Source organism: Pseudophryne corroboree, chromosome 4 (genome assembly GCF_028390025.1).
Source record: "Pseudophryne corroboree isolate aPseCor3 chromosome 4, aPseCor3.hap2, whole genome shotgun sequence".
NCBI classification, from domain to species: Eukaryota; Metazoa; Chordata; class Amphibia; order Anura; family Myobatrachidae; genus Pseudophryne; species Pseudophryne corroboree.
In genome coordinates, this window is record NC_086447.1 from 860,860,987 (window position 1) to 860,885,997 (window position 25,011).

Consider the following 25,011-nt stretch of genomic DNA (forward strand, 5'->3'; position numbering starts at 1 on the left):
AGGCTGGGACATGTCACAATGGTCTGCCCCTGCAGCTCTGGTGGCAGAGTCTGCAATAAAAGCAAAAAAACAAATCAAATCTTTATCCATGACACCTGAAAGACACGGATGTGGGCTGAGTAGGGAAAACAGCGCCAAAGACATATATGGGAATACTTCTGTGTAAAACAAGTGTATTTGCTGTGACGATAAGTTGGTACATGGCTTCTGGGAGCAATCATAGTAAACTAAACATGAACAATCTCCATAGATAGCAAACACACTGCCAGCAAAGTCAGAGGCTTCCTTAGCACGGCTGCAATTCACAAACACACACAGGCCAGACACACTTGCCGCTACGCACTGCATCAATCACACACTGATTCACACAACTGTAAGATAAAGCCATTGAAGTGAAGAAAAGTCGCAGCCTTGCAATGTATAAACCCTGCCTAATGGCTCAGACTGGGAGGCAGCGGGGAAGTCTGCGCGGAGGCATCTGGACGGAGACAGAATTTCAAGTCGGTAAATTTATTTATTGTCACGTTAATTGGAAGTATAGGCATAATTAGCCCTCCTAGTACTCTTACTTTACATAATAATACAGACTGTAACGCAAAGTATGCAACAGGGAAAATGTCTGGAAACAATAAAGAGATGAAAAGAAAATGAGCTAAGGGATCAGGTAGGACACTCAGGAAAGAAAAAGACAGAGGTTGGACAAAGGACACATAAAGAAGCTGAACCGTTACTTTTCATACTTGTCACATTCGTTATTGCTTTGTTTACTAACCCTTATCCCTTACTGTATACCTCCAATGGGGAAGACAATGCAGACGGTTCTAAAGGTACGACCACTCAGGTCTAATAGTGGGGGGGAGAACAAAAACATCACGGCAGCAGTTCTGAAACGCAACAGGTACTGGTGGCTGAAGGGGCAGACAGCGGCATGATTGACAGAGGCGAAGACAGCATTGGGAACGGTTATGGCTTAATAAAGGATAGCTGCACCCAAAACCGGAGATCTTGGTGGCGATGAAGAAATTGAAATAACCATTGATTCTGCAATTACCTTTCGCTGGATACAACGAGGTCTACGGTGGTTGCAACACCCCCCTCTCCCCTCCATGCTTACCACGAAGCCGCTTCCAAACACACATACAGGAAGTATTGTGCATCTCCCGGTCAGCTTTCCACCTTACACATATCAGACATTTATTGTGATGACACTTACATCGGTACAAGTCTATAGGGGGGATCGGCGTGGACCATCACAGCCACAGCGGACGCGCCTAGAAGCCAAGTATGTTTTAGGCTCTAATTTGACTCCTTCACGCACCCACATTGATTTATAGGTGAGATTTCCATGCTCAAAGCACAACAGGGGCAGCATGGTGCTGCAGTGGCTAGCACTGCTGCCTCACAGCACAGAGGTCTTGGGTTTGATTCCCACCAAGGTCCTATCTGTGTGGCATTTATATGTTCTCCTCCATGTGTGTGGGTTTTCGATGGTTTGCTCCCACACTGTGTGTGTGTGTGCGCGTGTGTGTGTGTGTGTGTGTGTGTGTGTGTGTGTGGCAGCATGGAATATAGGTGGTCAGTCCGAGTTGATCGCACGTAGTAACTTTTTGCTGCTCGCGCGATCAACTAGACGCCGCCCATGGGGGAGTGTATGTTAGCATAGCAGGGCTGCGATCGCTTGTGCAGTCCTGCTATGCTAAAAAAGTTGTGTGTAAAACAAGACCAGCCCTAGACATACTTACCTGGTGCGATGATTTCAGCGACGCAGGTCCCGGAATTGACGTCAGACATCCGCCCTCCAAACGCCTGGACATGCTGCGTTCACCGAACCACTCCTGGAAAAAGGTCAGTTGACGCCACGGAACGCCTTCCTCCAGCCAATCTTCATACGGTCGCCGCTGCGACCGCTTTCTTCTTACACGGCGTCACTGCCCGGCACCAGGCAACGACACGCCTGCGCAATGCGGCCACCGCGCATGCGCAGTTCCGACTCGATCGCACGGCTGCGAAGTGTAGCGTGCGATCGGTCGGAATGAACCCCATAGACTGTAAGCTCTACTGGGACTGACATGAATGGCTAAATATTCTCTGTAAAGCACTGCATAATACGTACCCGCTATATAAATAATGGTTAATAAAAAATAATAGAAAAAGTGGGTTCCGAGACCTTTACCAACTTCCAAAACGGATCCAGAATATAAATGTAATGCTTTAATCATTTGCAATTGAGCTTCAGTACAAAGATGCACTTAAGACTACATCTGACCGAACCAACTGCATGAAATGAGCACCGTCTTCCTGGGCAATTATCCCCGTGTCTAAAAACAGCCGCATCCCCCACGTCCACCTCCTAAAATATTTCATACATTGTTAAAATTGAGCACAAAGACGCATCATCATTACTGAATGGAGACAGAACATCACACACAATGGCTCTAGGAATAAAAGCAGCTCTTATTCCCCAAATTAATGGCTACATGGTTCCCAGGTAAAAGCTAGGCTCTGGGTAGACACTATCCAATTAGAATGCAAACTTTAAATATCACGATGCTTAGAACAGTCCTGGAGCAGACATTTTGCTGGCATGAAAACAAATTAATGCTGCAGACCCGACGTGATCAGCAGAAATTGTCAGCAGTATCCGCTTTGCCTGAGATCTAAATATTTAATGACCTGTGGTGGAGGACGCACTACTACACTACACCGAGATGCTAGGTCGGCTTTTGAAGAGACAATTATTTGTTCTCTAATCAGGAAGTAATGCAGGTTAACTGTGGAAGCGTCTAAGTCTGTATACAAACCATCTTTAAAGCTTTCATGTACTGGGCGGCTTTCTGCTTGTACTTAAGCATCATTTCAGCCGAGAGGGGATTTGTGAACCCATGGCCCCCTTTTGGTCCGTAACTTAACGAGGACATGAAGTAGTCTAGGTTGTTGCTGAAGAACGTTGCAATCTAAAAATGGGAAATAAACGAAACATTTAAATCAGTTGATTTCTTCTAGATCTACAATGCTGGTCATTGGTGTTAATTCAGACCTGATCGCAGCAGCAAAATCTTTCTCTAATGGGCAAAACCATGTGTACTGTAGCTGGGGCAGATATAACATGTGCAGAGAGAGTTATATTTGGGTGGGTTATATTGTTTCTCTGCAGGGTAAATACTGGCTGCTTTATTTTTACACTGCAATTTAGCTTTCTGTTTGAACACACCCCACCCAAATCTAACTCTCTGCACGTATTACATCTGCCCCACCTGCAGTGCAATATGGTTTTGCCCAATTGCTAACCTTTTTGGTTTGCAGATAACTCTGAATAACCCCCTTAGTCACAAAGTAATGCAACTGAACAGTATCTTCCAGCTTTTATGGGAAACTCAGCTACATCCCACATGTTCAAGACACTGTTCTAAGTGGATTTGCTAGGGGGGAAAAAAAATCTACAACTGCAAAGCAGGGCATGCCAGTTAGATTATGGACATCAAACTGTCCCTGCAGATGAATTTAAATTCTGCAGAGGTTTTTTGTTAGCTGGAACACTAGCAAAGCTCATAAGCCCTTTGTTCCAAACCCTCTTCTCTTTCTATAACGGACAGCAAGCAGGACTTGTTGGGGACTATATTACTTTAGTCATTAATACGCAGGTTTTCACCTATATAATAAAGTAGAAAGGCAGCTTTCATTGCGCTTTAAAATATCACTTTGCAAGCATAAGAAGCGCAAGTCATAAGTGCACGCTGAAAGCACCGATATTAACGTGACCGGTATAACTACCTTGTTTGTTGCATTGGTTAGCGCAACGAGGGAAGACAAGATGCAATCATTTGTGGTTTTAAGTTTATCGGAGGCTGCTGGCAGCTCCTGTTCCAGAGCAGCTTTATGACCGTAGTGTTTGGAAAGCTCTGCAATGACATAAACAAGTTAGAATAGACATAAACATCTATGTGCTGTTGAGTAAAAGCCAGGATATTAAAGCACAGCTATGGGAGGCGGCAGGTATTATCCGGTTACTGTCACAGCTTGGCTGACTGTCAGCACATTAGGGTCAGAGCAAGTGTTTCGCTGTGTGCGGAAATCAGGCACGTGCGGCAGGACTGGTAACGCTTTCTGTCTGGGGAACTGAACGGCCTGGATGCATGCTGGTGTGTGTAGTTCCACAGCATCTGGAGCGAGTAGCATTGCACTTGATATCTGTCCACCGTCTAACCTGATGCAAAGTTGAATGTACGCCTCTCTGTGTGTTCGCACTGTGTAAGCACCAGCACTGAGCATACGTAAGTACGGACGAGACAGAGTTGTATGCATTCAGATCGCAACTATACTTATGCCTAAAGAGGCCTAGCTGGGTAGTAATGTGCGTTCTCGTGTAGGCATAGTGCAGTGTGGGGGAGAAGGTGGGGGGGTACGCAGATCTTGACCAGTGCCGGATTAAGGGTCGCATGGGCCTGGTGCTGAAAATACTCATGGGCCTAGTGTGAAAAATGGGGGAGGTGTGATCAGTGCTGTGTGGGTGTGGTGAGAGCCACGTGGGCATGTACATCCTGTCAAAGTCAGAAAAATGTCTCAATGCACGTTGCCATATTTGCACCGCACACTGGTCCGTGCTGCGCATGCGTACGCTCTCCCGTGGAAGCGCATACCCGCAATAGCGTGCACTCGCACGCGCAGTATGCGCATTTACGGTAGAGTTTATGTGATCGTAGCGTGCGACTCATTAGTTACAAATGTTCACAATTAATGTAGTTTATAGATCATGATCCCTTTGATAGTTTCTGTAAGTTTGGTTAAAGTATAATGTCCCAGAGCTGAGGAATCCCTCTTTGCATCGTACGAAGGGTTTAACAGGAATCATACAGCAGTGTTTGGTACCCATCGGAAGAGTATTTGATTAGCAATATTCCGGTGTTGGTTTGGAGCGTATTAATCGCTCGTGCGAATAGTTATGGACATAAGAAGTTTATGTCCATTTCTATGATTTGCACATACTCAGGTATGCGGCGGGAAACCCAGTTTCCCACCCACCTGAGCTGTTGGAAATCGTCACAGCCCACCTGTATGAATCACCCTATGACCTTTTGTTATGATGCAGGGCCGAATTCCTTCGGCCAATGGACAATGGGATTGTAGGACCAGGAGATTGCATTGTGTGTGGAGCATAAATAGGCAGGCCGACCACATCCAGCTCTCACTCTCTCATCAACGGTTATCTGCTGATAATCGGGAGCTGGATATCGAGGCGCTGGCGATCATACCCTTTGTGCGTAAGTTCTCTCCATAATCATTGTCTTTCTGCGAGCCAATCTCTCTCTCTCTCTCTCTCTCTCTCTCTCTCTCTCTCTCCTCTTTTTTTTCTCTTAAATACCTTATAGTATTATAGTATTGTATCGTATTGCATTTAGGTCAGTGTAGTATTGTCTTTTTGTATTTATTGTTTAGTTCTGTGGTTAGGAAGTCTCTGTTATATTGTAGTGTATCATATGTACTGTTATCCCCTTTTACAAGTATATTAGACGTAATACAGTTAATAGGCCTTGGAAACCTAAACCAGTATCTGTGTATTTACTATAGTGTTAAGTGTTCACTTGAGCGTCGGTGACGCTCAAATAGCTTTTGTAGATAGTCAGGTTACACAAGGTTGCATTTACACCCTGTACTCACATTAAGGTATTCAGTGTATTTCGTCGGTATAAGGTTTAACATAAAGGTATAGTGTTGTGAGCGTCTGCACCGCTGGTGACCTCCTCGTGGTCTCTAGCGTATGCTACGTTACAGCGAATCTTTCCCCTAGACATAACCAATAACGTGTCCTGTGATCACTGGGCCGTGAGCGAACGTGGCGCTTGAGCGTCTCGCCTACGGCTGAGCGATCGTTACGCAAATAGCGTATCATTACGGTATTTCTTAAATAAACAGCGTACAGTGTTCTTAGCTTCATAAGGGTTGTTTACACGACAAGGAATTTAGCATTGTCAATCCCCTACACTATCAGCTCCAATGTCTCCCTAAATGTGTAAAAATGTAAACAATTGCAGAATTTTGTGAGTAAAATAGAAATGCAATCTTAAAAGTTATGATCTATGGCCGACCATGTGGCCAGCCAATGTCTAGTGATCATCATGCTGCCATAATGATAGGCCTATTTTTATGTGGAGGCCTGGAGCTGTAGCTACATCCGCCCCATTGTTAATCTGGCCCTGGTCTTGACGAATCTAGAGAGGAGCACAAGTCTTAAAGTGGGTGAATATCTGTGTGCGACCGAGTCTGAATCTGTGTACGACGCACTACCAAACCTGGTGTGAAAAGAGCTGCGTCCGCTGCATTGTAGCACTTCGCATATGGATTCGTATTCTGTCGCACGCAGATATACAAGTGTCGCATACCAAAATAATCGGAGCTGCCTCGTGGAGCAGTTGTGTCGCATTGTATTACGATCAAGACACACCTTCAATAAAAAAAGATGCTCTGACCAAACAGAGTCACGAGAGACCTGGTGCGCAGAGAAGTGATGTTTGGCGCGACTGCAGCAGTAGTGTATGAAGACACATCTGTATAGGAGGTTAATTTCCATAGCAATTCAATGGCGTTTAAGCTCTTCAATTGAATCTGCATCATTTTACTGCACAAGGGGGGTAATTCCAAGTTGATCGCAGCAGGACATTTTTTAGCAGTTGGGCAAAACCATGTGCAGTGCAGGGGGGCAGATATAACATGTGCAGAGAGAGATAGATTTGGGTGTGGTGAGTTCAATCTGCAATCTAAATTGCTATGTAAAAATAAAGCAGCCAGTATTTACCCTGCACAGAAACAAAATAACCCACCCAAATCCAACTCTCTCTGCAGATGTTATATCTGCCCCCCCCCCCCCCCCTCTGCAGTGCACATGGTTTTGCCCAACTGCTAAAAAATTTCCTGCTGCGATCAACTTGGAATTACCCCCAAGGGCCCAATCAGACTGGATTGCAATGTGCAATACTGTATAAGGCATCATCACAAGCCCACAAATGGCACTTCATATGGTTTCCTAAAAGTAACCATAGAGGAATCAGCGGCTGATAATAGGGATGTGTTGCTTTATCCAGAGAACGAAATATCAGTACTCAGAACCCATCGTGAAGAGCGGATTACAGGCGCCGTTCCAGTGGTCTCTTCATGATATTTTCCTCAAGTTACACATGAATTATAACGCTTATAAATATTTATAGGAACATGCCCGGTTCTAGATGTAGGACAAGTTTCAGTGCAAACAACAGAAGTGGCAGGGGAATGTGACGTGCGCTGGATCAGGGGCTGGTAACGGGAAACACAGCCATGCAAATCTGTGTGTGCGGCGTGTGACAGACAGCACCCGGAGAATAGAGGCATCCTGTACGGTTCCCTGTTGCATTACCTCTCATAATATCATGAAGTCCATGGAGAGCGCCAGAAATCTGTGTCAGTATACAGCCATAGCTGCTTCTCAGCAAACCCTCTGGTTTTGTGCCTGGAATAAATTAGTAACAACAGATGATTAAAATGGGAATCAGGTCATTAATATTGCAGATAGACCCTGGGGATATTGCTGCATGCTGACGTACCGGAGACATTCTACTTCACAGATTAAGGGCACCAGCTGAAGATCATTGACTGTGAGAGGTGGATGATCCCTTTAAGTATGTGTGTGTGTGTGTGTGTGTGTGTGTGTGTGTGTGTGTGTGTGTACTCATAGACCGCACTGGTAACAGTAACACAAAATACTAACTTCAGCAATTTCCTAATGACATACAGTGCAATGCTAATCTATATGTAATATTAACCCCCACCTACTCACTGGGTAAGGCGAGGAGGGCGATGTATGTTTTCAGCTTCTCAAACACAGCGGTCATTCTCCTCATGTCTCGCTGTAGATTAAGGTTCCGTTCCCTTAAAGCTGCCGTGCAAAGCGAGAACTCGGATTCCTCTTCCAAACTGGTGGTAGAAAAAGTAAGAAATGTTCAGAAGAACTAAACTCAGCCTTATCGTAGGTAATTTCTGCTACTTTGCGGTGTATAGCGGCAAAAATACATCCAAACATGGACATTGGGCCTCATTCAGTTGTAGACGCAATGTCAGATGCAGTGGAGCGATTATTGGTGACTGCGCATGCGCCAAAGCTGCACTGCGCAAGCACCAAAGCCGCATTGCGCATGTGCTACGATTAGCAATAGTGCCATAGTGAGTGACAGGTAGTCAGCGTTTGGGGGAGGTAAAAGGGGGTTGGCTAGAAAAATGCAGGCGTGTCGGCACAGATTTCTTGGCGTTCCCTAGTCAGCCACTGTAAAATCATTCGCAGATGGAGAGGCCTGGTGTCTTTAGAAGAGACGCTCTGTCTGATACATCATAGGGAAGCTCATCATTCTGATGGTACGACCAATCTGAGTTGGATGTTTCCTACTATGTACGTGAATTGCAGTTGTGGGACAGCGGCAGACTCATTAGTATATTCCTGCAAGAGAAATCACAACTGCGTGCCCCTCTCTGGCCTGTTATATTTATAAATACGATCACGCTACGCTAGAATGCTTCAAAGGGTTGTCATGGTCCAGTCTTTAAAGTCTAAGGCTGGGTATATACCTGGCAGATATATCTGCCAACCTGTCATCACACCAACCAAGCAAACACACCTACCGATCAGTCGCTCAATGAGTCTGCACTGACATCACAGCTGGAAATGTGCCCACCCAGTTGAGATGTCAGTCACCGGTGGTCCCTGCAGTAAGTGTACGGGTGGTCGGTGAACACACCGCCAGATGCGCCGACAGGTCTGCAGATTTATCGGACATCAGCCGTGCTATAGGGCGGACGCAACAGGTCTGTGAATGTCACAGACATTGTGTGCACACACCTTCGATGGAACGGACGATATATGGTCCAGTGTGTACCCAGCATAAACCTTTATTAAGGACCACTGGACCTCATTTAGAAAATGTAAAGGAGGTGCAGTGTAATATATGTTAGTTTTGCAATGGTACACCTACATGACCCGTCCTACTTTACCCTCAAGAACACGAAAAGTGCACCCAGATAGTTCACCCTACTTTACCCACAGTAACAAAATAAGGACACCTAGATGGTAAATCCTACTCTACCATCAGGAACAACAGAATGATACCCTCAGTAACAACAGAATGATACCTAGATGGTGCATCCTACTCTACCCTCAGTAACAACAGAATGATACCCTCAGTAACAAAAGAATGATACCTAGATGGTGCATCCTACTCTACCCTCAGTAACAAAAGAATGATACCTAGATGGTGCATCCTACTCTACCCTCAGTAACAACAGAATGATACCTAGATGGTGCATCCTACTCTACCCTCAGTAACAACAGAATGATACCCTCAGTAACAACAGAATGATACCTAGATGGTGCATCCTACTCTACCCTCAGTAACAACAGAATGATACCCTCAGTAACAAAAGAATGATACCTAGATGGTGCATCCTACTCTACCCTCAGTAACAAAAGAATGATACCTAGATGGTGCATCCTACTCTACCCTCAGTAACAACAGAATGATACCTAGATGATGGTGCATCCTACTCTACCCTCAGTAGCAACAGAATGATACCCTCAGTAACAACAGAATGATACCTAGATGGTGCATCCTACTCTACCCTCAGTAACAAAAGAATGATACCTAGATGGTTCATCCTACTCTACCCTCAGTAACAACAGAATGATACCTAGATTGGTCCATCCTACTCTACCTTTAGGAACAAAAGAAGGACACCTAGATGGTCCATCCTGATCTATCCTCGGGAACAAAAGAAGGAAACCTAGATGGTCCACCCTACACTACTCTCAGTAACAATAGAAGGAAACCTAGATGGCCTATCCTACTCTACCCTCAGTAATGAAAGCAGGATACCTAGATGGTCCACCCTACTCTACCCTCAGGAACAAAAGAAGGACACATAGATGGTCCAGTCACAAAAACTGCACTGCAGCGACGAATCCGCAATTAATCTTTATATCTCTAGTGCAAGTGACATAATTACTAACATTTATTTATTGACGTAGTGCCAGCAAATTCTGTTATGCTTTGCAATTGGTGAAAGAAATTGCCTGATTGGTTTGTAGGTGTCATCCATAATGGGTGTCGGATGTACGGTAAACACTGTCCACTGGGTACAGGGGAAACACCGCACCACGAACCACGCACCCAGATACTACCTGACACTTCTGCTGGCAAGCAGCGGGTAACTCTGTGGCTGACATCTTTCCAGTGATAACTATAAGAAGATGGCGCTGTGCAGTTAAAGCACAACACAGACACTGTGCCAGAGCCTTTACTAACTTCTGCTCATGTTCCATCATCCCGAATATCACTGGGAAGATGGTGCCAGCCACACAAGGTGGGGATGGGGGGGGAGCCCTGGGATCGGAGAAGTAAGTGGAGCTGCACAAGGATCCTCCCTGGGCATAAAACCGCCCCTGGATTGGTTACTGCTGTTTAGGCATTTTTCACCTCAATGCATTGTTAATACAACAGCCCTATCAAGAGGTCAAGGGAAAGGGGAAACTAAACACATCATAATTATTCAAGTATAGAACCTGGTAGAAAATCATGGAAGCAAAATATGAATGGAAAGTGCTACAGAACAGTATGAAAATACGGATGCGGTTATGTCACTATACCGACGCTGGTGTGCCGACCAACAAGGTCTATTCCCACTTGTGGGTGTCCACGACACCCATAGAGTGGGAATATAACCTGTGGCGAGCTCAGCGAGCCACCGAGCCTGCTGCATGGTGATCGTAGTGAGCCCAGAAGGGGCTTCGTTACACTGGCCATCTAAAACCCAGGGTCCCGGTGTCGGGATGGTGGCCAGCGGCCCCCCAACCACCGGTCACCCGAACCAAACCCTGAAAATACAGCAGAAACAGCCGTGTTCTGTGTAAATGTACAGATGTGTCCTGATGAGAGTCGCGCCAAGCACTCCCTCTCTGCGATCCAAGTCTTGCACAACTCTGCTAGCGCAGGTGTCTTTTACCCAAAATCACAACGAGATGCAACTGGGTCGCACCAGGAATCTGTGCTGATTAATACGATATGTGAAACCTGTACATCTGAGTGCAGCCGAGTCTGAATCTTTTTCCGATGTGCTACAATGTAGCAGCTGCAGCTCTTTTCCACGTCACGTTCCGTTATGCTTCGTATACAGACTCAGTCGAGCACAGATATACAAGTGTCACATATCAGATTAATCAGCACAGTCACATGGTGCATCCTAGCTGCATTGCGACTAAGACGCATTTTAGTTAAAAAGGCGCCCTATTGTCTTTATATTTTCCAACCTGTCACGCGCTGCTACTGAGCTGTTAAAAGCCGCCTGCAACTGTACAGATGAGGCAGAGTTTAGTGCTGCGTACACGCCACGGCGCAGAAAGCTTTTTACAACGAACTCCTATTGATCTATTAGTGCTACATTTTAACGCAGACATTTTCTGATTCTCACTGCTGTCTCCAACCCCCGTTTCTCAGACACAATGGCATTGTATCTTTTCTTTCAGAACAGCCAATATTTTTTTCATTCACCCTTTGTCACAACCTTTCCTATTGTTCATTTTCATTCAATGCCACCATTTTGCAGCGCCAAGGAAGCCACCGGGCCTGTACTGCTTGGGAATCCGCTCAATGTCAAGCGTAGACACAGCTGAATGCCATTTTTGAAAGGCTTTTGTCAGAAGGACAGACAACAGAAGACTTACAAAAAAAAAAAAGATTCCGTTTCATTCTTCGTCATAGCAACATATCTTGGCAAAGAGGTGTAGAACCATTGGGAATAACTATAATTACACTCTGTGCTGCGGGCAAAACATGCACTCACTGGGCACGGCATATACACAGTTACAAACACTGCACACCGGGCCAAGCTTGTGCCGGCTGACCAGAAAACAGATCCATAATTGGCAAAGGCAAATGCAGTTGGATACGGAATGTACAGGAGTAAAATGCATGCATACCTTTTTAACTGGTATGGAAGAATTTTTTGCAGATAAGACACATAGGACGCAAAATGCTCAGAAAAAAATTGCAGCTTCCCCGCAGTTTCCTGGGAATGATAGTGGAAATTGGACATGTAAATCGGACAGAGATTTATTTGCTGCTAAGGGAGCAGAGAAAATAATGAGCTGGAAATATTACCAGGACGGTAACCGTGCCCTCGGTGATGCTTTCAAACAACAGGAGCATCCCTTCCTCCAGAGGCCGCACGTAAGAGGCATTTTCATGAAGATAGTGCGAGAACTGCATGATGATAAACAGGGAGTTAGTGCAACCAAAGCGGGGCAATTATACGTGGCATCAAGCTTAGCGGATACATCATTGTCAATTAAAAGTGTTCTTCTCTTTCCGATACAGTGAGCGAATCAAATTGAAATCGCACAGCACACTAATCCTTCAAAGGAATTACATTTCCGAAAAATAAATATTTGTTTTATCTGGAGTCTGTACAAACAGTATGCAATAATGACATAGCCTTCAATAGAGAGAGAAAAAATGTACACTTCAGCATGTAAAGAGATTAACTATAGAGACCATACAGCTTCTTGCCATTCTAATGTGACAGAGGTGATGTGGTTATTGTACTGTTGGCAAACACTGCCACCTACTGGTTAGTATGCTGATTACACATGGTGACTGCAATATGAATTCCCCATTGCTGGTTTAGAACGGAATTTTCATATACCGTAACGATACAGGGGTGTTTTATTTATTTATCTAACTTGTTAGTAAATATTTAGGGACTAACCAGAAGTGTATTACTACATGCAAATTTGAATGTATTGAAACATCAAACCTATCTACATAACAAGCGGTATGCAGTCAATACGTCGACATTTAGAATGTCAACATGAAAATGCGGACATCTGTGTTAGGGATAACAGCACACTAAAAACACAATGTTGACATTACAGCAGTGTCAACATGGTCAATGTTGACATGTTTACTGATGACGAAACCACCACGTTGACACTGTCAGGTCGACCTATGGAATTATGACAAGTGACTGTCGACATAACAAACCACACCCTTGCTAACAATTCAATTACTTGAGTTAAATTTAAATACGGAATTTACGAAGTTTAACTTCCGTCTGGATAACATTTTTTTTAGATCTGAAGTACGGGATAAGTACTCCGGGTTGGGGATTGAAGGTGTAGAAGACCCCCCCCCCCCCCCTCCCCTCATCCCTAACATGTATAAATAGATACCATTCCATACACACCACTGGCCTGAGCTCACCTACAGAGGAGGGAATACTGTGGCATTTCTAAAGTATTGCTATTATTCATAATGAACCATTATAATGGATAGTCCACCTTCCAATAAATGTCTACCTGAAACCTTTACATAATGCATTACTTTAGAGGTCTTGCTTTTTTCAGTGTTTTTCACAACATACTTTATATCAACTAGGTTTCCTTTTTTTTTGCCTGTGTGTGCTACACAATACACAAAACCGCTCTGGGCTCTCATCAAAAATATGGAACTCAATCATTCTTTTCCCATGGTTAACAAACCCTGCTTGAATGATATAACAGCCTTGGTGGAAACACAAGAGAAAGTAAGGAAGGGAATGTAATCTAATGCATTACATTATAAAGGTGCAAATGGGTATATATTGGCAATAGAGTAAGGCAATGGGCAACCACTTTGCCTCCTGGCATCCAATGCCTGGGCTAGACACAGACATGAATCGATGGGCTGTTTGCCCTCTGCTGTGTGTACACAAAATACTCACTTCATATCTGTGCAACTAAAATAAGGATGGACAGATGCTGTATATCTTGTGTCTGCAATGTGCCCTTCCATTTATTCATGTATGTACAAATAAAGTTATATTATGTCATTTAGATGTGGCCAGGTCTAAAGAGCAGGACATATATGTTGGCTATCCCTATTTAAGCAGGGGTGGCTCAGGCATAGAGTCGACGTATTGCATAGCCCCTGAGCCCCTGGGGTGTGTAGCTGTGCAGTATTTGACTCCACTGGGTCACGGAGCCGAGCAGCTTCCCTGTGAGAAGGTCACAGTGTTTGAGAGCATTACCTTTTGATTTAACGGCGAGATGACATCGATGGCGGAGTCTACGGGAAAGATCTGGACTCTCTGCTCAGTGTACGTATGGAAGTTCAGGAGACCGGTAACTAAATCCTGGACAAAGGACAGGGCCTGACTAAGTAAGTCCCGTGCTTTCAGCTGGAAAGGAATTACAGGACTCATCAGTTCCATCAGTAACAGTGGCAGGCACACTTCTATTTATAATGAGAAAGTAATGATACTGTAACTGTGTTATCTTCATAGCTAAAGTACATTCTATTGGATTCCTAGTGGCTTAAAAGGTTATCTTCTTTAATTACTGACTTTTCCTGTAATAGGCTCAGCAAGCTAAGAAGTATTCTAATAGGAACCCACCCGCCTCCTGTCCTTCTAAGGTTGCAGACACAGATAGGTCTATGTAATGGTGAAAGCGCGCCACTGCTGACATTTTTCCTGAACACAGCGTAAGTGCGTCATTGCCGACATCACAGACTCCTGTACATAGCGTAAGTGCGTCACTGCTGACATTTTACCTGCACACAGTGTAAGCGTGCCATTGCTGACATTACAGATACCTATACACAGTGTAAGCGCGTCCCTACTGACATCACAGATACCTGTACACAGTGTAAGCGCGCCATTGCTGACATCACAGGCACCTGTACACTGCGTAAGTGCGTCACTGCTGACATTTTACCTGTACACAGTGTAAGCGCGTCCCTACTGACATCACAGATACCTGTACACAGTGTAAGCGCGCCATTGCTGACATCACAGGCACCTGTACACTGCGTAAGTGCGTCACTGCTGACATTTTACCTGCACACAGTGTAAGCGTGCCATTGCTGACATTACAGATACCTATACACAGTGTAAGCGCGTCCCTACTGACATCACAGATACCTGTACACAGCATGAGCGCGCCACAACTGACATTACAGGCACCTGTGCACGGTGTAAGCGTGTCACTGCTGACATCACAGGCACCTGTACACAGCGTAAGCGCGCCACTGCTGACATCACAGGCACCTGTACATAGTGTAAATATGTCACTGCTGACAACACAAGTACCTGTACACAGCGTAAGCGCACCACTGCTGACATCACAAGCACCTGTACACAGCGTAAGCGTGCCACTGCTGACATCACTGGCACCTGTACACAGCGTCAGCGTGCCACTGCTGACATCACAGGCACCGGTACACAGTGTAAGCGCGCCACTGCTGACATCAGATACCTATACACCGTGTAAGCGCGTCCCTACTGACATCACAGATACCTGTACAGTGTAAGCGCGCCACTGCTGACATCACAGGCACCTGTACACAGCGTGAGTTACTGCTGACATTTTACCTGCACACAGTGTAAGCGCATCCCTACTGATACCACAGATACCTGTACACAGCATGAGCGCGCCACAACTGACATTACAGGCACCTGTGCACAGTGTAAGCGTGTCAGTGCTGACATCACAGGCACCTGTACACAGCGTAAGCGCGCCACTGCTGACATCACAGGCACCTGTACATAGTGTAAATATGTCACTGCTGACAACACAAGTACCTGTACACAGCATAAGCGCACCACTGCTGACATCACAGGCACCTGTACACAGCGTAAGTGAGTCACTGCTGAAATTTTACCTGTACACAGCATGAGCGCGCCACAACTGACATTACAGGCACCTGTGCACAGCGTAAGCATGCCACTGCTGACATCACAGACACCTGTACATAGTGTAAGCATGCCACTGCTGACATCACAGACACCTATACACAGCGTAAGCGCGTCCCTGCTGGCATCACAGATACCTGTACACAGCGTAAGTACGTCACTGCTGACATTACAGGCACCTGTACACAGCGTAAGCGTGCCACTGCTGACATCACAGGCACCTATACACAGCGTAAGCATGCCACTGCTGACATCACAGATACCTGTACACAGTGTAAGTGCGTCACTGCTGACATTTTACCTGCACACAGTGTAAGCGCGTCCCTACTGATACCACAGATACCTGTACACAGCGTAAGCACGCCACAACTGACATTACAGGCACCTGTACACAGTGTAAGCAAGCTACTTCTGTCATCACAGGCACCTGTACACAGCGTAAGTGCATCACTGCTGACATCACAGATACTTATACACCGTGTAAGAGCGTCCCTACTGACATTACAGGCACCTGTACACAGTATAAGCACGCTACTGCTGACATCACAGGCACCTGTACACAGCGTAAGTGCATCACTGCTGACATCAAAGATACTTATACACCGTGTAAGAGCGTCCCTACTGACATTACAGGCACCTGTACACAGTATAAGCACGCTACTGCTGACATCACAGGCACCTGTACACAGCGTAAGTGCATCACTGCTGACATCAAAGATACTTATACACCGTGTAAGAGCGTCCCTACTGACATTACAGGCACCTGTACACAGCGTAAGTGCATCACTGCTGACATCAAAGATACTTATACACCGTGTAAGAGCGTCCCTACTGAGATTACAGGCACCTGTACACAGCGTAAGTGCATCACTGCTGACATCAAAGATACTTATACACCGTGTAAGAGCGTCCCTACTGACATTACAGGCACCTGTACACAGTGTAAGCAAGCTACTTCTGTCATCACAGGCACCTGTACACAGCGTAAGTGCATCACTGCTGACATCACAGATACTTATACACCGTGTAAGAGCGTCCCTACTGACATTACAGGCACCTGTACACAGCGTAAGTGCATCACTGCTGACATCAAAGATACTTATACACCGTGTAAGAGCGTCCCTACTGACATTACAGGCACCTGTACACAGCGTAAGTGCATCACTGCTGACATCAAAGATACTTATACACCGTGTAAGAGCGTCCCTACTGACATTACAGGCACCTGTACACAGTGTAAGCAAGCTACTTCTGTCATCACAGGCACCTGTACACAGCGTAAGTGCATCACTGCTGACATCAAAGATACTTATACACCGTGTAAGAGCGTCCCTACTGACATTACAGGCACCTGTACACAGCGTAAGTGCATCACTGCTGACATCAAAGATACTTATACACCGTGTAAGAGCGTCCCTACTGACATTACAGGCACCTGTACACAGCGTAAGTGCATCACTGCTGACATCAAAGATACTTATACACCGTGTAAGAGCGTCCCTACTGACATTACAGGCACCTGTACACAGTGTAAGCAAGCTACTTCTGTCATCACAGGCACCTGTACACAGCGTAAGTGCATCACTGCTGACATCACAGATACTTATACACCGTGTAAGAGCGTCCCTACTGACATTACAGGCACCTGTACACAGTATAAGCACGCTACTGCTGACATCACAGGCACCTGTACACAGCGTAAGTGCATCACTGCTGACATCAAAGATACTTATACACCGTGTAAGAGCGTCCCTACTGACATTACAGGCACCTGTACACAGTGTAAGCATGCCACTGCCGACATCACAGGCACCTGTACACAGCGTAAGCATGCCACTGCCGACATCACAGGCACCGGTACACAGCGTAAGCGCGCCACTGCTGACTTCACAGATACCTGTACACAGCATAAGCGCGTCCCTACTGACATCACAGATGCATGTACACAGCGTAAGCGCACCACTGCAGACATCACAGGCACCTGTACACAGTGTAAGCGCGTCCCTACTGACATCACAGGCACCTGTACACAGCGTAAGCGCGCCACTGCTGATATTACAGGCACCTGTACACAGCCCAAGTGAGTCCCTGCTGACATTACAGATACCTGTACACAGCGTAAGCACGCCACTGCTGACATCACAGGTCCCTATACATAGCGTAAGCGCGTCCCTGCTGACATCACAGGTAACAGTGTATGTGTATCATTGCAGACTCCCACTCAGAACCCTATCTGTATCATCTGCATCATACACCCATCAATGAGGAATACAAAGTTCCAGCAGGGGAGGTAGGGGGCTTGGCAACAGATGGATCACAATCATTATAGATGAACGGCACGAGAGAGAGCCTGTCACACAGCCTGCCCCTCATTCACATCTACAGATGAATCACAACTGTGTTCCTTGTGTAAAGATCTGTCTATGAAAGACAGACAGTAAAGAATTTACACTGTAGCTGGTGCCTATTGCTGCCTGGGTGAGGAAATAAAACAATATCGTATTAGACTTGCTAGTTCTGTTGAGGGGGCAGCAATAACTATAACCAATACCAATGCATTAACGTTCTATTTCCTGATTATTTATGGAATGATGTGTAGTCTTATAGTAAATGGAAAGTATATGCAAAGTAACTGAGGAATTGTGAGACCATAGATCAGCTTCAGGCTGCATGCGGAATGCTTTGATGCTACTGATGTGCCACCTCCATGAGTGACCACTGACTGCTTTGTTATATACACAGCCAAGGATACTTTAGGCCTACAAGAAAACCTTGGTTCTGCTTGCAGATGTCACCATAACACAGGAAATCCTCTGCTCGCAGATATCGTCATTACACAGGAAATCCTCGGCTCTGCTCACAGATGTCGTCATTACACAGGAAATCCTCTGCTCTGCTCGCAGATGTCGCCATTACACAGGAAATCCTCTGCTCACAGATGTCACCATTACACAGGAAATCCTCGACTCTGCTCGCAGATGTCGCCATTACACAGGAAATCCTCTGCTCGCAGATGTCACCATTACACAGGAAATCCTCTGCTCGCAGATATCACCATTACACAGGAAATCCTCTGCTCACAAATGTCACCATTACACAGGAAATCCTCTGTCACAAATGTCACCATTACACAGGAAATCCCCGGATCTGCTCACAAATGTCACCATTACACAGGAAATCCTCTGCTCAGATATCACCATAACACAGGAAATCCCCGGATCTGCTCGCAGATGTCACCATTACACAGGAAATCCTCTGCTCACAAATGTCACCATTACACAGGAAATCCTCTGCTCGCAGATGTCACCATTACACAGGAACTCCTCTGCTCACAAATGTCACCATTACACAGGAACTCCTCTGCTCGCAGATGTCACCATTACACAGGAACTACTCTGCTCACAAATGTCACCATTACACAGGAACTCCTCTGCTCGCAGATGTCACCATTACACAGGAACTACTCTGCTCACAAATGTCACCATTACACAGGAACTCCTCTGCTCGCAGATGTCACCATTACAGAGGAACTACTCTGCTCACAAATGTCACCATTACACAGGAACTCCTCTGCTCGCAGATGTCACCATTACACAGGAACTCCTCTGCTCGCAGATGTCACCATTACACAGGAACTCCTCAGCTCGCAGATGTCACCATTACACAGGAAATCCTCTGCTCACAAATGTCACCATTACACAGGAACTCCTCTGCTCGCAGATGTCACCATTACACAGAAACTCCTCTGCTCACAAATGTCACCATTACACAGGAAATCCTCTGCTCACAAATGTCAACATTACACAGGAAATCCCCGGATCTGCTCACAAATGTCACCATTACACAGGAAATCCTCTGCTCTCAGATATCACCATAACACAGGAAATCCCCGGATCTGCTTGCAGATGTCACCATTACATAGGAACTCCTCTGCTCACAAATGTCAACATTACACAGGAAATCCTCTGCTCACAAATGTCACCATTACACAGGAAATCCTCTGCTCTCAGATATCACCATAACACAGTAAATCCCCGGATCTGCTCACAAATGTCACCATTACACAGGAAATACTCTGCTCTCAGATGTCACCATTACACAGGAAATCCTCTGCTCACAAATGTCACCATTACACAGGAAATCCTCTGCTCACAAATGTCACCATTACACAGGAAATCCCCGGATCTGCTCACAAATGTCACCATTACACAGGAAATCCTCTGCTCAGATATCACCATAACACAGGAAATCCCCGGATCTGCTCGCAGATGTCACCATTACATAGGAACTCCTCTGCTCACAAATGTCAACATTACACAGGAAATCCTCTGCTCACAAATGTCACCATTACACAGGAAATCCTCTGCTCTCAGATATCACCATAACACAGTAAATCCCCGGATCTGCTCACAAATGTCACCATTACACAGGAAATACTCTGCTCTCAGATGTCACCATTACACAGGAAATCCTCTGCTCACAAATGTCACCATTACACAGGAAATCCTCTGCTCACAAATGTCACCATTACACAGGAAATCCCCGGATCTGCTCACAAATGTCACCATTACACAGGAAATCCTCTGCTCAGATATCACCATAACACAGGAAATCCCCGGATCTGCTCGCAGATGTCACCATTACACAGGAAATCCTCTGCTCACAAATGTCACCATTACACAGGAAATCCTCTGCTCGCAGATGTCACCATTACACAGGAACTACTCTGCTCACAAATGTCACCATTACACAGGAACTCCTCTGCTCGCAGGTGTCACCATTACACAGGAACTACTCTGCTCACAAATGTCACCATTACACAGGAAATCCTCTGCTCACAAATGTCACCATTACACAGGAAATCCTCTGCTCTCAGATATCACCATAACACAGGAAATCCCAGGATCTGCTCGCAGATGTCACCATTACATAGGAACTCCTCTGCTCACAAATGTCAACATTACACAGGAAATCCTCTGCTCACAAATGTCACCATTACACAGGAAATCCTCTGCTCTCAGATATCACCATAACACAGTAAATCCCCGGATCTGCTCACAAATGTCACCATTACACAGGAAATCCTCTGCTCGCAGATGTCACCATTACACAGGAACTCCTCTGCTCGCAGATGTCACCATTACACAGGAAATCCTCTGCTCACAAATGTCACCATTACACAGGAAATCCTCCGCTCGCAGATGTCACCATTACACAGGAAATTTCCGGTCCTGCTTCCATATGTCGTCATTACACAGGAAATTCTCTGCATGCAGATGTTACCATGACAAAGGAAATCCTTACAGATGTCACTATTTCACAGGAAATCCTTTGCTATGCGCACAGATGTCGCCATTATACAGGAAATCCTCTGCTCTGCATGCAGGTGTCACCATAAAACAAGAAATCCCGTCTCTGCTCACAGATGTTGCCATTACACAGGAAATCCTCTGCTGGCAGATGTCGCCATTACACAGGAAATCCTCTGCTTGCAGATGTCACCGTTACACAGGAAATTCTCAGCTCGCAGATGTCACCGTTACACAGGAAATTCTCAGCTCGCAGATGTCACCGTTACACAGGAAATTCTCAGCTCGCAGATGTCGCTGTTACACAGGAAATCCTCTGCTCTGCTTGCAAATGTCGCTATTACACAGGAAACACTCTGCTCTGCATGCAGGTGTCGCCATTACATAGGAAACACTCTGCTCTGCATTGCATAACATATTAAAGAGTTCTCTGCATTAAACGCCCTATCCCAGGAGAACGAGGTGTAGGAGAAACTAGTTGCTACAGAGCACTATGTAGTAGAGAAATTAGTTTTGTTTCCAGGGAACCATCTTATCTGCTGACACTAATAATGCAACACTAATAAATCACAATGAATGAGATAATAAAATAAATGAAATTAGTGCAAACCTGATGCCTTCTGTTATGTAAGGGAACATTCAGGGCATTGAAATCACTAGTTCCTAATAAAGAAAGAGAAAGAGTATATGTACATTGTTGTTAAAGGAATGCACACATTACCAATGAGAGATCCTGTATGGGGAGACAAGGACAACCGCTCAACAACAGATGAGATACCATATAATAATAATAATAAAAGGTGCTGCGGCATAAGTGCTCAAACCTTGGTGTTCTCGCTCCGATAAAACTAGGAAAATAACCTACAGGATCAAATAGGATCAGTTACATTGGGGCAGATTGGTTGGGGCACCATTTACCATTAGTAACGAGTGAAAACAAGAATATCACTTGTTGTTAAATCTGCACCAAAGTAAGTTAAACTAGCCTGTTATATTGGTGTAAATAGTCTGTTCCCGCACCAAATTTCCTAGAATAACGAGCACGATTAAGAGAAAGACAGCATATAGAATCATCATCTGCATCTCTGATGTATCAATATTATACAACACTGTATGGCTAGTTCCCATGGATAGTACAAACGTTATATTTATAAAAAAATGTATACCGTGCAGCTGGGGGGGCATCAGTCTCCAACCACACGATGGGCAAAGCGCAGTGCAAAATCCTGTTTGGTGATGCCACGTACCCTGATTAGTGCTGGTGCCCCCAGACAGTGCATTGGTCTGCAGAGCCAGGTGGTGGCACTGGCATAGAAGCACCATGCTGCAGTGAGTGCTCCCCTGACTTTCTGTCCCCCACCTGGCAACTTCTAGCTGGCAGAGCAAGTCTCCAAAGGCTGCAGAGCAAGTGTGGACCTTGGAAGCAGTGGGTGGGCCACACGGACGGGGCAATGCAAAATAAAAATGCTTTGTGGTGCTTTGTAAATGAGAAACACTGTTCTGCAAACAGCTTTTATAGGCAGCCTCTGTAATATGTAGGATGAACTCCTACTGAGCAGAAGCAGAGCAATAAACAAGGACAATTGTACAGGAATAAAATGACAATGTTTAGTTACACTTAACTTTACACAACTTTTTTAAGACTGAATGTTTCGGTTACCTTCATTGTATTGTAATAGAAATTGTCTCTAGGTATCCGGACTATAGATGTACACTAAAAAAAAGTCTACAGTCAATAGGTCTACCACTAATGGTAGACATGCATTAGGTCGACATGACAAATGGTAGACACAAGTTTTTTATTTTCAACTTTGTCATAGTTTACCATCCACGTGGACTACGATTGGGAAAAGTAACCTTGCTCGAAGCATGGTGAGGGAAGCGGTACACTAATGGGGCTTGTTTGTGGTAGAAAAGTGATTTTTTTTTTTTTTTTTAAACAAAAAACTTTTTTTAAATGGTGTCTACCTTTTACCTGTCGACCGAATGCATGTCTACCATTAGTGGTAGACCTATTGACTGTAGACCTTTGTAACGTAGATCTAATAATCCACACCCCTCTGACTAGAAGAACCAAAAGGGGTACGTGCTTCAGTGATCCTGTCTGCATTGGTGGGATTCTCTCTCCTCCCAGCACCTTCATTGGCTCTATTCCCCAGGCCACAGCTCCAGAATTCTTAATGCAGGCATGTTCAAACTGTGGCCCTCCAGCTGTTGTGAAACTACATATCCCAGCATGCCCTGACACAGTTTTGCTGTCAAAGAATGCTAAAGCTGTGTCAGGGCATGCTGGGATGTGTAGTTTTTCAGCAGCTGGAGGGCCGCAGTTTGGGCATGCCTGTCTTAATGCAAGCAGATCTGCAGACACAGTAGTAATGGGGGGGGATTCAGATCTGATCGCTGCTGTGCGTTTTTTCACAGCCTGCGATCAGATCAGAACTGTACATGCGTATGCACCGCAAATGCGCCGGCGCATTGTACGACTGCACTGGGCATCGCTGCATAGCGACGGGATGGTGCGAAAAAAGCGATCGCAAGGTGATTGACAGGAAGAGGACATTTGTGGGTGGCAACTGACCATTTTGTAGGAGTGTCCAGGAAAACGCGGGAGGGAGCCAGCGTTTGGAGGAAGGGTGTCTGATGTCGGCTCCGGCCCCGATCAACGCAGCGGCTGAGTAAATCCTGGCCAGTGCAGAGACTGCACAAACTGAGGCTTGTGCAGGTCTCCAACAGAAGTGAACGCACACCTGCACAAAAGGTAATACCCTCCCCCTGTAGGCGGTGACAACATGACCGCAGGGATGCAAAAAACGCACCCTAGCGATCAGGTCTGAATTACCCCCTTAGCTCTCACAGGTACGATCATTGGGCCTGGTTCTGAGTTGGGGGTGAAGTAACTAAGAGCCAGTACCTGAGCACCTGGACAAACCATGCTGCAGTGCGAGGGGTGCAAATACGGGTGGTCTTCTGGTTGCCGAATGACGGGATCCCGGCGCACAGTACACCGGCGCCGGAATTCCGACACCCGGCATACTGACACATATTCTCCCTCATGGGGGTCCACGACCCCCCTGGAGGGAGAATAAATAGCGTGGCGCGCGTAGCGTGCCACCGTGCCCACAGCGTGGCAAGCGCAGCAAGCCCGCAAGGGGCTCATTTGCGCTCGCCACGCTGTCGGTATGCCGGTGGTCGGCCTCCCGGCGCCAGTATGCTGGTCGCCGGGAGCCCAGCCGCCGGCATACCGTACAAATACATTTAAGCATGCAGGGTAAATACTGGCTGCTTCTCCATGCAGCCCACAAATGCTGGACAGCTTTACTATTACCCTGGAAGTCAGGTTAGAGTTTGGACACGCCCCTCTCACATGTGACTCTCTCTGCACATAAACCTGCCCCACCTGCAGTGCAGCACAGTTACTTGCGCTTTATTGCTTTACTCCCAAATCAGAATAAAGCCCTTATACCGCTGTTATAGCCACCGCTGTGTTACCAATGAATACCGCTATTAACCCCTGCATTACCACTGTTCATATGTCAAAACAATAAACCCAGCCTCCTGGACAAGGACTCTCTGTGTTGCCTAACAGTCACTTTGACACCCGCTGTGCGCCCTACTGCGATCACCCCAATAGGCTATAGCAATAATCCCACTAGGAGGGAGGCACATCACAGCTGTGTCTGTGTTTTATAGAAAGCATCTAGCGACAAGTGTCTGGTCCCTTACAATACAACGCATATACAAAATACTAAACAATAACAATAATTACAGTATTAGACTGTATGCGTCATGCCTAGTAAGTAATGAATGACTGCAGCCCGGAATATGGCTCCACTGAGAGATGGTGACCGATCCACTATAACTCAAATATTCAGCAGGGAACTTGGGGTTTGGGGTTTCCGTAATATCTAGAATTTGTGTTTTCACTGATTTTACATGAGCTGCTCATTGTGAGTGGGAGCTGCTA

General features: G+C 45.8%; 1 protein-coding gene across 1 annotated transcript in view; it reads right to left on the reverse strand.

The window, feature by feature from the left end:
- PPP1R21 (protein phosphatase 1 regulatory subunit 21) overlaps positions 1–25,011 on the reverse strand; it is a 138,164-nt gene that overhangs the window by 20,493 nt on the left and 92,660 nt on the right. The window contains exons 8-15 of the mRNA XM_063918694.1: positions 21,658–21,710; positions 14,074–14,223; positions 12,168–12,269; positions 11,987–12,075; positions 7,805–7,941; positions 7,385–7,477; positions 3,772–3,899; positions 2,802–2,954 (exon numbers count right to left, since the gene is read on the reverse strand). Coding sequence (XP_063774764.1) covers positions 2,802–2,954; positions 3,772–3,899; positions 7,385–7,477; positions 7,805–7,941; positions 11,987–12,075; positions 12,168–12,269; positions 14,074–14,223; positions 21,658–21,710 — 905 coding nt within the window. The remainder of the gene's footprint in view (positions 1–2,801; positions 2,955–3,771; positions 3,900–7,384; positions 7,478–7,804; positions 7,942–11,986; positions 12,076–12,167; positions 12,270–14,073; positions 14,224–21,657; positions 21,711–25,011) is intronic.